The 13,298-nt window shown below is 38.3% G+C and overlaps 1 protein-coding gene across 1 annotated transcript; it reads right to left on the bottom strand.

Annotated features, from left to right (window-relative positions):
* Positions 1-2,041: 2,041 nt before the first annotated feature.
* Positions 2,042-10,463, bottom strand: LOC115966321 (organic cation/carnitine transporter 7-like). The gene is made up of 6 exons (XM_031085572.1): positions 10,188-10,463; positions 8,070-8,147; positions 7,108-7,199; positions 3,784-3,985; positions 3,234-3,443; positions 2,042-2,375 (listed from the first exon to the last, which is right to left on the bottom strand). The coding sequence occupies exons 1-6, from the start codon at positions 10,461-10,463 to the stop codon at positions 2,118-2,120; spliced, it is 1,116 nt and encodes a 371-aa protein (XP_030941432.1). The 3' UTR covers positions 2,042-2,117.
* Between the last annotated feature and the right edge of the window lie 2,835 nt (positions 10,464-13,298).

Here is a 13,298-nt window from a genome sequence, read left to right as displayed (position 1 = left end):
TATAGGTCAAACCATAAGAAATTGCCTTAATATTCTCGGAATGATTGAAGGCAGAACCTAGAGCAGAGAGTACTGCGTTGTAATATGTTTGATTGTAAGAATACAAGAAAGGTTTGCACTATTTTTTTTTTTTTTTTTTTGCATATATTGCAAGCAAGTTAAACAACTTAGACATAATAAAAAGATGTTATATTATTTGAATGATTAGGGGGTTTATTCTTTATTTATAATAAAAAAATTAGTAGTCCTAATCATTAGTCCTACCATTTTGGACTCCTTCGCATTCTCATTATTTGTTTGTTTATGATTACAATCATTTAAAATTTAACTACTCTCATTGTGTCATTGCCTTTTTAGCCATTTCTCTATCCTCAGCAAAAATTACGAATAGTAATATTCTTCTCTCTTTCTTTCTAAAGTGTTATTCACTATTTTTATATGAATACAAATCTTATGTTTCACTTTTATATTCCATTTTATGCTCCACCAATTACAACTTGATTTCTACAATTCATTTGGTGATAGCCATCCCTACTCAAGATTGTATGACATTCAGACTGAACCAAAACTACAAGATTCAAAGCCACTTTCACCAAGCTACAACATGGAAGTAAGTCTTATTTGAGAACAAAACGAGAACCACAACCTCCCCAATTAGCTAACTAATGGTCTCATTTTTGAAGCAGAATGTTTTAGGCTAAAGGGGAAAGTCCACGTTAAGCATACACAGATTTTCTGTACCAAATTTAGCGACAAAGTGCTAATTTATCTATCTTGACCCATATTATCGAGTTATTATCAAACATTTTGTTTTGCTGACCACCCAGTAGCTACCTCCATAATACTGAACAAACATTACATGTCAACTTTTATTCGCTAAAAACAAAAAGCTAATAATGCTGTAAATCATGTCTTAAAGGTTTCAACTATAAATTTTCATACACCCGTCTCATATGAAAATTTCTCCAATATAATAGTATTGCATTTTTTCTAATTACTTCCGGACTTGAAGCTTCCCTATGATTTTGTAGGTCAGATGTTGGATGGTTCATGCTGAACATTGTAAAATAAAGGGAATATAAGTTGGTGTAGAGATTCTAGAGAAAACGGAAGTAAGAGGTTCAGACTTCACGACCTATGTCCACAAAGACAGCCCTTAAAAGGCTACATCTTAAGCTGTTAGTGAAGCAAGTCCGTAGAGCCAGGGTCTCTGTTGATCAAAAGAAATTCCCTCTTTTGGGGAAGGCTGAAAAATCCAAATTCCAATGGTCTCATGTGTATAGAGGTCGGCTGTGACAACTGTTGTTGCTCCACATGAGTAGAGGATAACTGAGTCATCCACAAGAAGTGTTGAGTCAACTATTTAGCAGAAGGACTGGAGCTCCCCTTCAGCCACCCTCACAGGTCGAGGCCACTTTGGACATTCCTTTACTATTTGATTGTTTTACGATTCAAAAGACAAAGATTGATCAATATGCTGTGCGATTGTTAAGTGCTTTCAGTATACTAGAGAAACCTAGACTAACCCAAACTTAGTATGCTTGTTCTATAAGTATATGGGTCTACAATTGGTTTGGGTGTTTTGGATCATTTTACATAATAAACCATAAATCCATTATCTTTAATACATTGGAGATAGTTTCAAATTTATCTTCCTATAATAAACCATAACTTATGATGAATTTGCAATTCATACACAAAGTTGTAGGTCAGAGACTTTTGAATTTGTATTTTGCAATCCATATATCATATCAACTGAGTTTAGTTGTGTGACAGCTTTATTTAAAATGTTTGAGCCCTGCCCTCACAGTTTCTCAAAATTCCTGCTCTGAAGAATGTCATGTAATGTAATGCAGCTTAAAAGACTTGAGAAACCTGAGACATTTGAAGGGACAATGAACATGGAGCTCAAGATGACCCGTGCATTTAGCAGCTGATTTTATTAGAACAATAATTACACATACATTCTGAACAAAATAAAGATAATTTCATATACATTTTGAACAAATAGTACTATTTGGGGAGTGATTTTTGCAGTCAACTAAGTAATAAGAAAAACCATGTGAAGCTTCTTATTCTTCTTCTTTTCCTTTGTCACAATGGTGCAAGGGTATAATTTAATCACCAACTACAAGAACTTCTTTTGACTTTGATACACCTATGGTGTCACTTAATTCCTGTCCCTTGGTTTCAACTGGGAAGAGAAAAGCACAGATGGCTGAGAGAACTATGACAACCTCAAATAGAATAATGACAGTTGTTTGATGGCAACCAGTCACCAATCCAACTGCTACTAAGGGACATATCATTCCACCAATTCTTCCCGTAGAACTTGCAATTCCGGTCCCAGTTGTCCTCATAGAAGTTGGGTATATCTTCAACCAAAAAAAAAAAAAAGAAGGAAACTAATAATTTAGTAAATATGAATTCAATAATAGCTTTCTACATGATTAGTACTGTAGAGATGCTGGGGGAAGAAAGTTGAGTAATTTAACTATTAACGTCATAAGTAATGGCATAGTCCTCTTTTAATACTTTATAGAGATAGAACAGATCATGAAGGTGCAGCTTCAGATCTTTCTCAGAACTGGAAACATAGATTAACCCCCTCAACAGGATTCCTAAACCAGAGAATATAAATAAATAAAATACAATTTTGAAAGATTGATCTTCTTCAGTCAACTATATATAGTTCACTTTTGACTTTATTAGTGTTCCAAACCCCATGTAACTAACATATTCCCGAAGGATAGCAAACACCACATAAATGGTACTGAAGAGAGGATTAAGACACTGGACAAGTTCAAAGCCCAACTGAAGAAACATTTTCTACAAATAAGCAAAAAAAAAAAAAAAACACTCTCTATGCCACTTTATTATAATCAATGCATAAGATGATTGCACCTTTATCCTTACTAGATCTTGTAACAAACCACATACAACAAAAGAGAAGGTGGCAAACACTATTGGGGATATTTCCAGTTCTGCTGGCTGCTCATCTTCACAAGTAGATAACCCTCACAGTTGAAGCAGATTACAATAATGAATGCAGGATGAAAAAAAAAAAAAAAAAAAAAAATAATATTTTGCAAGACTTGGAAATTTCTATCTGGATGTGTTTGTCTCATTTCCCTATGTTTAAGATATATCTTTCCATGTCAATTTCATTAAATATCTTGACTATTAATCAAGTCCAAAACAAAAACTCTTTCAAAAGGAATCATGGAAGATACCTCTGGGCCATATATATAGGCAACTGTGATGGATCCCATGGAACACATGCGAGCTCCAAACAATAATCCTGTTGTTAAAACTGCAGACTGATGGAAGACCAGTGGCAGAAGGAATATACAAACTAGGGTGAGCATAATAATGAAGGAAAGCTTGCGGCCAACTCTATCCACAATTATTGCTGATAAGTGATAACAGAAGTCCAGGAAGCTCTGGAAAATAACATTGTGTTATACCTCATCAATAATTAGATTAGAAAAATCTGAAATAGTTATTGATAAAATTTCGAAGTTATCTAGAAGAAATTAGATACCAGACACCTGCCAAACTTGTAATAAATACATCTATGTAGAGGCTAGCATCCTGGAGATTTTTTGGATGAAACCTGGTTGAGCCACATTTGCTTTCCCCACTACTTAGCTCAGACGTCAGCAATATAATACCATAATATGAGAATACATTTCCAAAATAGAACATCCATAGGAGAAGGGTTGTTCGAGTTAAGTTTGGTGAGAAAATCATACAAACTGTTGACAGGAAATTTTTTACTACCTCAGTATTCTTTTTAGTTGATGAGAGTAAAAGAACTTCTTCTGTTGGAGAAAATTCTTCATCTTTTCTGTCTGTTTTAGTAGAAACAAGAAGGCCAGAAGGCAGCTTTCGTTGATTGAGTTGAGCCATTTTCTCCAGAATACGAAGTGCATCAGTAGTATTACCTTTCATACACAGATACCTTGGAGACTCTGGTGCAAGACTATAAAAGACAAGTACAACAAATACTGGTAAAGAAGAGAATATGCCAGCAGCCACCTCCAATTTAATGTTGACATGACTATCTACAATAAAATGACATAATAATTAAGCTGCATATATTCCTGGTGTCTTTATATCCTTGTCACCGGTATGTTAATCCTAAATTGTCTCAAGACCACACAATAAGAGTTCTAACAATCAAAAGAAGCAGTGAAGCTTATATCAACTGAGTTTTTTTCCACATGACAATCAAATAATCAATTAGAGAAGTCATTTAGTTTCCTTCAATTTATTGGAGAAACTGTTCTTTTCAATAATTGCAATACTTTGTGTATCAATTTATAAACTACCATTTGTCCCAAAAGTTTAAGCTGATGGGAAATGATAAATTTAATCAGTTAACAATAATTCTAACACTCTCCTCACGTGTAAGCTCATATGCCCTCAAGTAGTGGGGCCCACATGGAATTTTTAATTTTGATTGGGAGGTAGTGAGGAGGCATGGTTTGAAGTCAAGACTACCAGCACTAAACCTAATGTCATGATTAACTACCATCTGTTCCAGAAGCTTAAGCTAATAGGAAAATAGTGAATTTAATCACTTAACAATTATTCTGACATCTACTTATTGGCTTATGGGATATATCCCATCTGCTTAACTTCTTAAGAATGGCTCATCACAAATTTTGTAAATGAAAAAAGAAAAATACATTCAGTTAATTAAATCAATTCAATGCGAATGAGAAACAATATCAACCCATTCCAAGTGTGCTTGCCACATCATCAGAACAAAAGCAAAACGCTTTCCCTTCTTTGTGTTTTCAATCTCCCCCTAATAGTCATGAAGCCTATCTCAAATTTAATTGATTATATCCAAGACAAAAGGATGTGGATTCTGCTTAAGGTACAAGTGTACGTGCATCTTATCCCTGTGTGATTCAAGAAGATCATCCCAATGATGAATGAATCTTGTTTCTCATTTCCTTCACAAACTTCTGACAGAATGAAGTATATTTTCTTCATTTGAGATTATCTGTATGAAGAGTATAATCTAAACATTGGCATATATAAGGGAGATTTACTAGGAAAAAAATGTATGAAGTACAAAAGAACTTGGAGATCATATCAAACATGCTATACAGAATACTGCGTTTAAAACATGCATTGCATATTCTCAGTCAAACAGACTTCTATGCAGTTACGGTAAAGATTTATTTTCAACGACCTTGAGGAACTTTGGTACATGGAGATACAGTGGACACTAGACCTTGGCAGCTGATATATATATATATATATATAGAACAGAAAGATGAATGAAGTAAAAAAGCAGGTGATATATACCACTATTAGTGGCTGCAGAGAATAAAAGTTATGCAATTTCAGAAACTTTTCTGGTCCAAAGAGGTGCCTGATTAGGCCCCTTAAAAGTCCCTGCAACTAAACCAGTTCATAGTAATGAGTGAAAGTCATTTTATTAAAAAACTTTTTTTTTTTTTTTTTAAGTTCAAGAATTGTAAAAGTCATTTTATTAAAAAGCTTCTTGTTTTTTTTTTAAGTTCAAGAATTGTAAGGTTGAATTTATTCAACCATCTAATTGGCTTTATTCCGTGCCAAATTTGCTTGTAATTCAGCATTTAGTAACCCTGTATTTAGGTGGGATTGATGTAAGGGTAGAGAGTGAGATAGAGTGAAGTTTGCTCAAGAGTGTGCAAGAAAACAGAGAGTCGCGGCTGGGACTCGCAGGTGTCTCGCGGCTGCAAGCCGCCAGAAGCACACACGTGCCAAGCATGCTGGAAGATGAACAGTCATGCTAGCTGGAGCACTACAGGACAAAACAGGACAACTGGCCATACGGTTATCTCGCGACTGGATCTCGCGACTTAGTCAAGCCGCGAGGTCAAGTCGCGAGCCACCCTTGTTTTGTAAAAACCTGACGTTTCACATTCCTCTCCACTCCAGTATAAATACCCCTATTACCCACGATTGAAAGAGAGCTTCCAGAGAGAATTTTGAGAGAGAAACCCTAAAGAAAAACTAGATTGATTCACACACAATCTATACCTTAGAGACTCTTCAAATTCCTCAACTCTCTTCCTCTCCATTGTCAAATCCTTGAGAGGCATTATACCAAACCAGGTTCTCACCATCATCATCATTGTGAGTCTGCTGTTTGGATTTCTGGGAAGCAGTTAGGAAGGAGCCAATCTACATTGGTTGATACTACGGTCTAGTAGCGGAATCCGGAAAGCTAGAAAAGAAAAAGGTTCGGCGCAACCTCGTTGGAGCAAGAAGCTTGGAGGGCTTAGGTGCACTGGGTAGATTAGGCTTGGAGGGTCTATTGCTGTCCTTGTATCCCAACTATATTTTCTAGTGGATTGATTACCGCTTGGAGGGCGGCGGAGAGGTTTTTCACCGAGGGCTTCGGTTTCCTCTTCGATAACACATCGCGTGTTATCTTTGTGTTTGCATCTTCCTTCCTCTCTATCTTTGCCTTTTATTTATCTGCTGTGGATTTTAATCTGTTATGGCTTAGATAGTATTTAATCAATTTCGTATGATAGCATATGTTAAGTTTCCGCACACTAGTTGTTTGACATATTGCTTGAATTGATTAAGTTGTTATTTGGGGGTTTAAACGTTCAAAGGTGTTTTTGTACACGTTTTTGAACTTTCAAGAATTATATCACAACATATTATACATAAGTCTATGTCTTTGATTAAGTATATATATCTAGAATACTGAAGTTTGGGATCCCCAAAGCTCATCCCTCAAATCTCTTTTTGCTACTTCAGTTTTAAAAGGAGAAAAGTAGATGAAGCCTTATAGATGTATGACCCAACCCCACCCCAAAAGGAGTTCATTCCTTCAGTCTCAACTTTTAGAATATCACTCCTTCAATTCTCATTTCTTTGATTTAAACAATTGTTCTGATTTCAAGTGAAGTAAAAAAATCCTCAAAGAGGGGAACCTCATATTATCAATGCAGCATTGAAGACAGAAACTATGATAAAATCAAGAAAGGAAGAAAGTCAATATCGGAGAAGGAAATAAAATATATAAAGATAGGAGTAAGTGAGAGTTAACTTGAATTATAACTGGACATGTTAGGAAATAAAACATACCCAAGCAAGTGAAGCCTCAAAAATTGTTCCAAATGTCCAGAAAGTTGAGAAGACCGCCATCCATTTGCCTCTATTGTCAGCAGGAACAAACTCTAGAAACCAGGACGCAAATACAGACCCACTACCCAAGCCAACACCAACCAAAAAAAGAAATATAAAAAATAATATGTAGTTTGGGGAGAAGGTACTTAAAAACCCAGCTCCACTAGTAAGCATAGCTGTGCCAAGAAAACCCCTTCTGAAAAGAAAAATTGAAGGGAGTATTAAATAAACAGAAGGTTGAGCAAAGTCATCACAAGGATAGCAAAATGTCAAAAGTATTTAACAATAAGTCTTTTTGAGGAATAAAGTTTGGCATGCCAAGTGCCAAAATTTTCTTATACTAGCACTAGAGTTCTTTTTTTGGATAACATAGGGAACCTTTCTAAAACACCTCTAGTCAGTAAAACCTACACTAAATGTCATTACTCTCCCAGAACAAAGCTTTGATAGCAAAAAAAAAAAAAAAAAAGAGTCAAAGCAGCTAATTTTAACATTTAGCTTGAATAGATTTCCATTTTAAATAGTTGGAATATGTGACAAGTTTATCCCCAAAATTCATTGAAAGTATGGTTCATCACATGGGGAAAAAATAAAGTTCTCTTGAGGTTATGCACGTATGATCAACTGCCAGAATTAAATTAATCAAAGTAGATCATTTGTTGTTAGCATAATTAGTTTTCATATTCTTGATAAGTCATGAATTGATTCATACATATCGTACTCATAACATTGTATATGCCTTAATTAGCATTGAGACAAGATTAAAAAAATGGAAAGGGATTGTCTTGCTTCCTTCCATAATTGTCTGATACAAGGCCCCATGAATATGCTCCAACTAGCATGCCAGCAAAAACAAAGGTCAATAATAGGCTCTCTTCGCTTCAGGAAAGTCCCCACTTAGACTTAACTTCTGGTCCTACAAAAGAGATAAGCATAAGCTCTGCTGCTTCAGCAGCAAGTGCTTCATCCACTGTGTACACAAAGCTCCGGTCTTCCATCTAGGTAATCAAATAAAAAAAAAAAAAAATCATGATTGTCATATCTCGTGTATATACATTGAGGTATGATTAGAATGCATAGAACATTTAGAGGGTTTAAATTCTTCTTCCACTCTATCCTGTCCTGCTTAGCAGCTCATTGTGCATAACCAACACCAACTTTGGAAAAGCAACAAATTCAGCATTATGCTAAGTCAAAATGAGGTGTCTTAATGGAGGTTCCCGGTCTATTTACATTTTTCAGTGATGGCTCTAAAAAAGTTGCTGCTATTTAAGATGAAGCAACTTTCTTACTTCCACTGATTCAGTTTCTTGTGTTTCATTAATTCTTAACATTTCATTTCCATTCTAAGAAAGCTGCTAAAGGTCAGTTTGGATTGTGAGAGGTTTGGTCAGCATATTAGGTTTGAGGTTGAAGTGGGGAGCGAGTTCAGTTTTGGTATGATTGCTGGTGTGAGGACAAATCTCTTAGAGTGGCTTTCCCGGTCTTGTATGAAAATTCCACGGATCGGGAAGCCTCAGTGGAGTCTTTGTTGGGGAGACAAGCTGTTGGCTAATGCAACATAAACAGTATTATCTTTCCCAATGACAATTAAATTCAATATAGCCATGAGTTTGAATTTAATAGGGGAACTGTACCTAAGTTTTGCCCTACTATGTTTAGTTTATAGAATTCCTCTTGAGATTGTTGATAAATTACTGATTGTCAGAAAAGCTTGAGCTATTAGAAAATGGTGCATTTAATTATGTAATCACCAATTATAATTTTCAAAGACCAACAGACACTTCTTCATACTTCCCTAATAACAAAACTATGATTCATAAATATTTCTCCTTCTATCAATATTAGTCTCAAATTAAACTTTACAAAAAAGAAAAGGTCGAAAAAGTATTCCAATATTGACATTAAACATGTAATGATGAAATACCTTTGAGAGTTGGAATTTTTATGAAGGTTTCTTTGAGCTTGTCACCACCACGTACACCAAATAGCATATGGTCATATGTTTATCAATAGTGAACTGATATGTGAAATAGTGCATAACTGCATATGAAAATAGGCTAGTTGTATCAGCCCAAAATGGCCAAGTACCATCTTTGGCGGAAATATTTGATGATCTATCATTGTTAGCGAAATAATTAGGAACTCAAGTTCCATGAAAAATAACCACCAATTTTTTATGTATCTCGAGTTTCATAAAAAATAACACGGCAAACTCAAGTTTCACAAACTCGAGTTCTAAAAGAGTGATACATACATAAATTTTCAAAATAGTGGTAGATCGCCAAATTTTTAGGCCAACAATGGCAGTTGGCCATTTTGGCTAGTTGTATCATACATTCTGTCAAGAATTGAAGACTAAGGGTCTGTTTGGTTGGAGGAGTGGAAAAGTGGGAGGACGGAAAATTAGTGAGAGGATGGAAAAATGGGAGGATAAAAAAGATTTGGTTTTCCCTCATGTGTATTTGGTTGGAGGGGTGGAAAAGTGAGAGAATGGAAAAGTGAGAAAGTGGAAAACTCTTTTGTTTGGTTAGAGAGAAAAAGGAGAGGATAGAAAATATAATTTATATAAATTGACTATTATACCCTTATTACATAATAGGTAAGAAATAAATTTATTTGTACTCATTAAATAATATAAAATTTACCAACAATTATATTTTTCAATGAGAAGTGTTATGTCCACAACATTTTTCGTAATACTTTCATAACAAATTTATGTGGAAAGATGTTACTAGTTCTATTTTGAACATACAACTGAAAATTTTATTTTTTTACTCACCAATATTAACTAATAACAATCTTTCATGCAATTCCTCCAGTATCGACTCTGCTGTCTCAGGAGGCACACAGAGCAGGTATGGCCCAGAGAAGGACCGTTTGTATAACTTTTTATCCTCGGATAACCAGTACCGAGGAGCTTTCCTTCGTATTTTCTCAGCTTCCACCTTATCGTCGGGCAATACATCACTTTCAAGGAATTTTAATATGGGATCCATCCAGCTTGCCGACGGATTGGTTTGATTGACTTGGCAAACCTCCTTTTCCGGTGAGGTGGGGGTACACAGGTCTTCAACGATAATCACTCGAGGAAAATTTCGTACTGAGGAGGTGGCAAGGGTCGCCAAGGAATTAGCGTGGGTATTTTCACCTCGAGGAATATGTAATACGTCGAAAGACTCAAACTTCGCACGCATACGCCTAACCCGGTCCAGATACCCTTGCATCCTTGGATCTCGGGCCTCCAACTCTCGTGTCACCTGGCTAACTACCAACCTCGAGTCTGAAAATAATTTCACTGCCTTTCCACCCATTTTATGGACCATACTCATTCCCATTATCAAAGTTTCGTATTCTGATTCATTGTTAGTAGCCGAGAATCCTAATCTTAACGACTTCTCGATGATGACCTCCTCGAGGGATATCAACACCAATCCCAATCCTGCTTCTCGTTGGTTTGCGGCCCCATCCACGTACACTTTTCAAAAAGACTCTCCTTGTGCGGATATTAAACCAACCGATTTTTCATCCATGTGATCTTGATTCATATTAACTTCCTCTGGGCACTCGGCGAACTCAGCCACCAGATCGACAAGGACTTGACCTTTTACAGAGGTGCGAGGCATGTATTTGTTATCAAAAGCACCCAGAATCGTGCCCTAATCGGCTTCATGGAGGGATTTACTTACATAATAAACTGGCCTTTGGACGCCATTGTCTTCTCGTATCAAGACGAAACTAACTGCATGAGGGGCTACCGCCAAATAAGCATACAACACCTCATCCACCTCAGGGGTAGACATGATAGGCGGCCTGGACAAGTACTCTTTCAACTGCTGGAACGCTTCAGCATATTCCGCGGTCCATTCAAATCCTTGCCACTTATGTAATAGGCGGAAAAAAGGACGACACCTCTCAACCGACCTGGAGATGAACCGATTCAACGCAGCAGTCATCCCAATCAGTTTCTGCACCTCTTTTGGATTCCGAGGTGCTTGCAAATCGTTAATGGCCCTAATCTGGTCTGGATTCACCTCAATTCCTCTATGGGTCACCATGTACCCCAAGAATTTCCCGGAACCTACACCAAAGGAGCACTTCGAAGCATTCAAGCGCAACTTGTGTTTTCTCAGTATCCTGAAGATACTCGTGAGGTCTTCCACGTGTTCGGACACCACTTTACTTTTCACAACCATATCATTGATATAAACTTCAATACTTCTACCCAGTTGCGGTTCAAACATTTTCGTCATCATGCGTTGGTAGGTAGATCCAGCGTTTTTCAAGCTGAAGGGCATCACCTTGTAATGGTAATTCCCAATTGGGGTCACAAAAGCAGTCTTTTCCTGATTATCGGCGGCCAGCGGTATTTGGTGATACCCTTGAAAGGCATCCAAGAAACTCATCCTAGGGTGACCCACGGTCGCATCCACCAACTGGTCGATCTTCGGCATAGGAAATGGATCCTTAGGACAGGCCTTATTAAGATCCGTGAAGTCCATGCACACCCGCCATTTTCCAGTCTTCTTTTTTACTACCACCGTATTGGCCAATCATTGAGGGTAAAAAACTTCCTTGATAGCCCCAGCCTGTTTGAGCCTAGCAACTTCGCTTCTAACCGCCTCGACATGTTCCTTCGATGGTCGCCGAGGAGGTTGTCTCCTGGGCATAACGGCAGGGTTCACGTTGAGTCGGTGACAAATGAAATTCGGGTCCACCCCTGGGGCTTCATACGGGTCCCATGCAAAAACGTTCACATTGGCTCGGAGGAATTCCAGCAAACTCGCTTTCTCTTACAAAGGCAATTTGGCCCCAACCTGGAAGAATTTTTCGGGATCATCAGCAATAACTACCTTCTCCAGATCTTCACACTCTACCCCATTGGCTGGCACGTCTAAGCCTGATACTGGGGACTTTGATTGCTATAACTCATTGTCGGCCGTAGCCGAGGTTTCTGCTTCTGGCCGATGCTGTATAGCCGCTACTAGGCACTGCCGAGCAGCCGCCTGACTCCCTACTATTTCCAACACTTGGTCTCTGGATGGATACTTCACCTTCTGATGTAGAGTGGACGAAACCACTTTAAGGGTGTGAAGCCAAGGTCTGCCCACAATAGCCGTGTATGGAGAAAAAACATCTACAACAATAAAGTCCACCTCCACCACATCCGTACCTGACTGCACGGGCAGCCTGATTAGCCCCTTGGGAGTGACCAACCTTCCCTCAAAACTTACTAGAGGAGAATTATAGGATGTTAAGTCCTCTGGCTTCAAACCTAGTCCCTTGTACAAGTCTGGATACATCACATCCACAGCGCTTCCCTGATCAACCATCACTCTTCTGACATCGTACTCGCTAATCCTCAACGTTACCACCAAAGCATCCTCATGGGGCTGTGTGGTCCCAACCATATCCTCATCTGAAAAGCCCAAAATCAGGGGGACACACCTCTTGGATCTCTTCAATGCTTGAGAATGATCCTCGGCTGCGGATTGGGACACCGACAACACTCTGGAGGGGCAAGATCCAATCCTTCCCGGGGCTGCAAAGATAACGTTAATTGTACCCAGGGGGAGCCTTGATGAAGCGTCCCCACGCACCTCGAAACCTGCTTGGCTCGCCCTTCCACTGGAGTGATGCAAGAGTTGCTTTAATTTCCCTTCACGGACCAACTGTTCCAAGTGGTCCCATAAATTCCTGCAGTTGTCCGTCATGTGCCCATGATCCTGATGATAATGGCAATACAAACTCGGGTTGCCTTTTCTAGGCTCTCCCGTCATCTTGTTCGGCCATTTGAAGAATGACTCGTTCTTTATCTTCTCCAAAACCTGCTGAACTGGCTCTCGGAATGCGGCATTAACAACCTGGGCGTCCGCCGAACCCGACTGCCCACCAAAATCCCTCCGTGGTCGGCTGTTATTATAACGGTCCGACCTGAAATCCCTCCTCTCTTGAGGGATCACCTTGGCCTTTTCTTTCCCCTGAAGTTGATCTTCTTCTACCCTTCTGTACTTATCTATTCTGTCCATCAGTTGGCGCACACTGGTGACAAGTTTACCAGTCAAGGATTTCCTCAAATCGTGATCAGCTGGGAGACCAGCTTTGAAAGTGGTTAGAGCCACTGGATCGTTCTTTCCCTCTATTTCGTT

This window comes from Quercus lobata, chromosome 11, assembly GCF_001633185.2.
Source record: "Quercus lobata isolate SW786 chromosome 11, ValleyOak3.0 Primary Assembly, whole genome shotgun sequence".
NCBI classification, from domain to species: Eukaryota; Viridiplantae; Streptophyta; class Magnoliopsida; order Fagales; family Fagaceae; genus Quercus; species Quercus lobata.
This window is presented reverse-complemented; position numbering and strand designations above follow the sequence as displayed.

Coding starts and splice junctions, on each gene's coding strand:
- LOC115966321 (XM_031085572.1), bottom strand. CDS start 10,463: ATGGGTGGAAAGGCAGTGAAATTATTTTCAGACTCGAGGTTGGTAGTT. Junction 8,148..10,187: donor CCACCTCACCGGAAAAGGAG/GTTTGCCAAGTC, acceptor TTGATTACCTAG/ATGGAAGACCGGAGCTTTGT. Junction 7,200..8,069: donor AGCTTATGCTTATCTCTTTT/GTAGGACCAGAA, acceptor CCTGGTTTCTAG/AGTTTGTTCCTGCTGACAAT.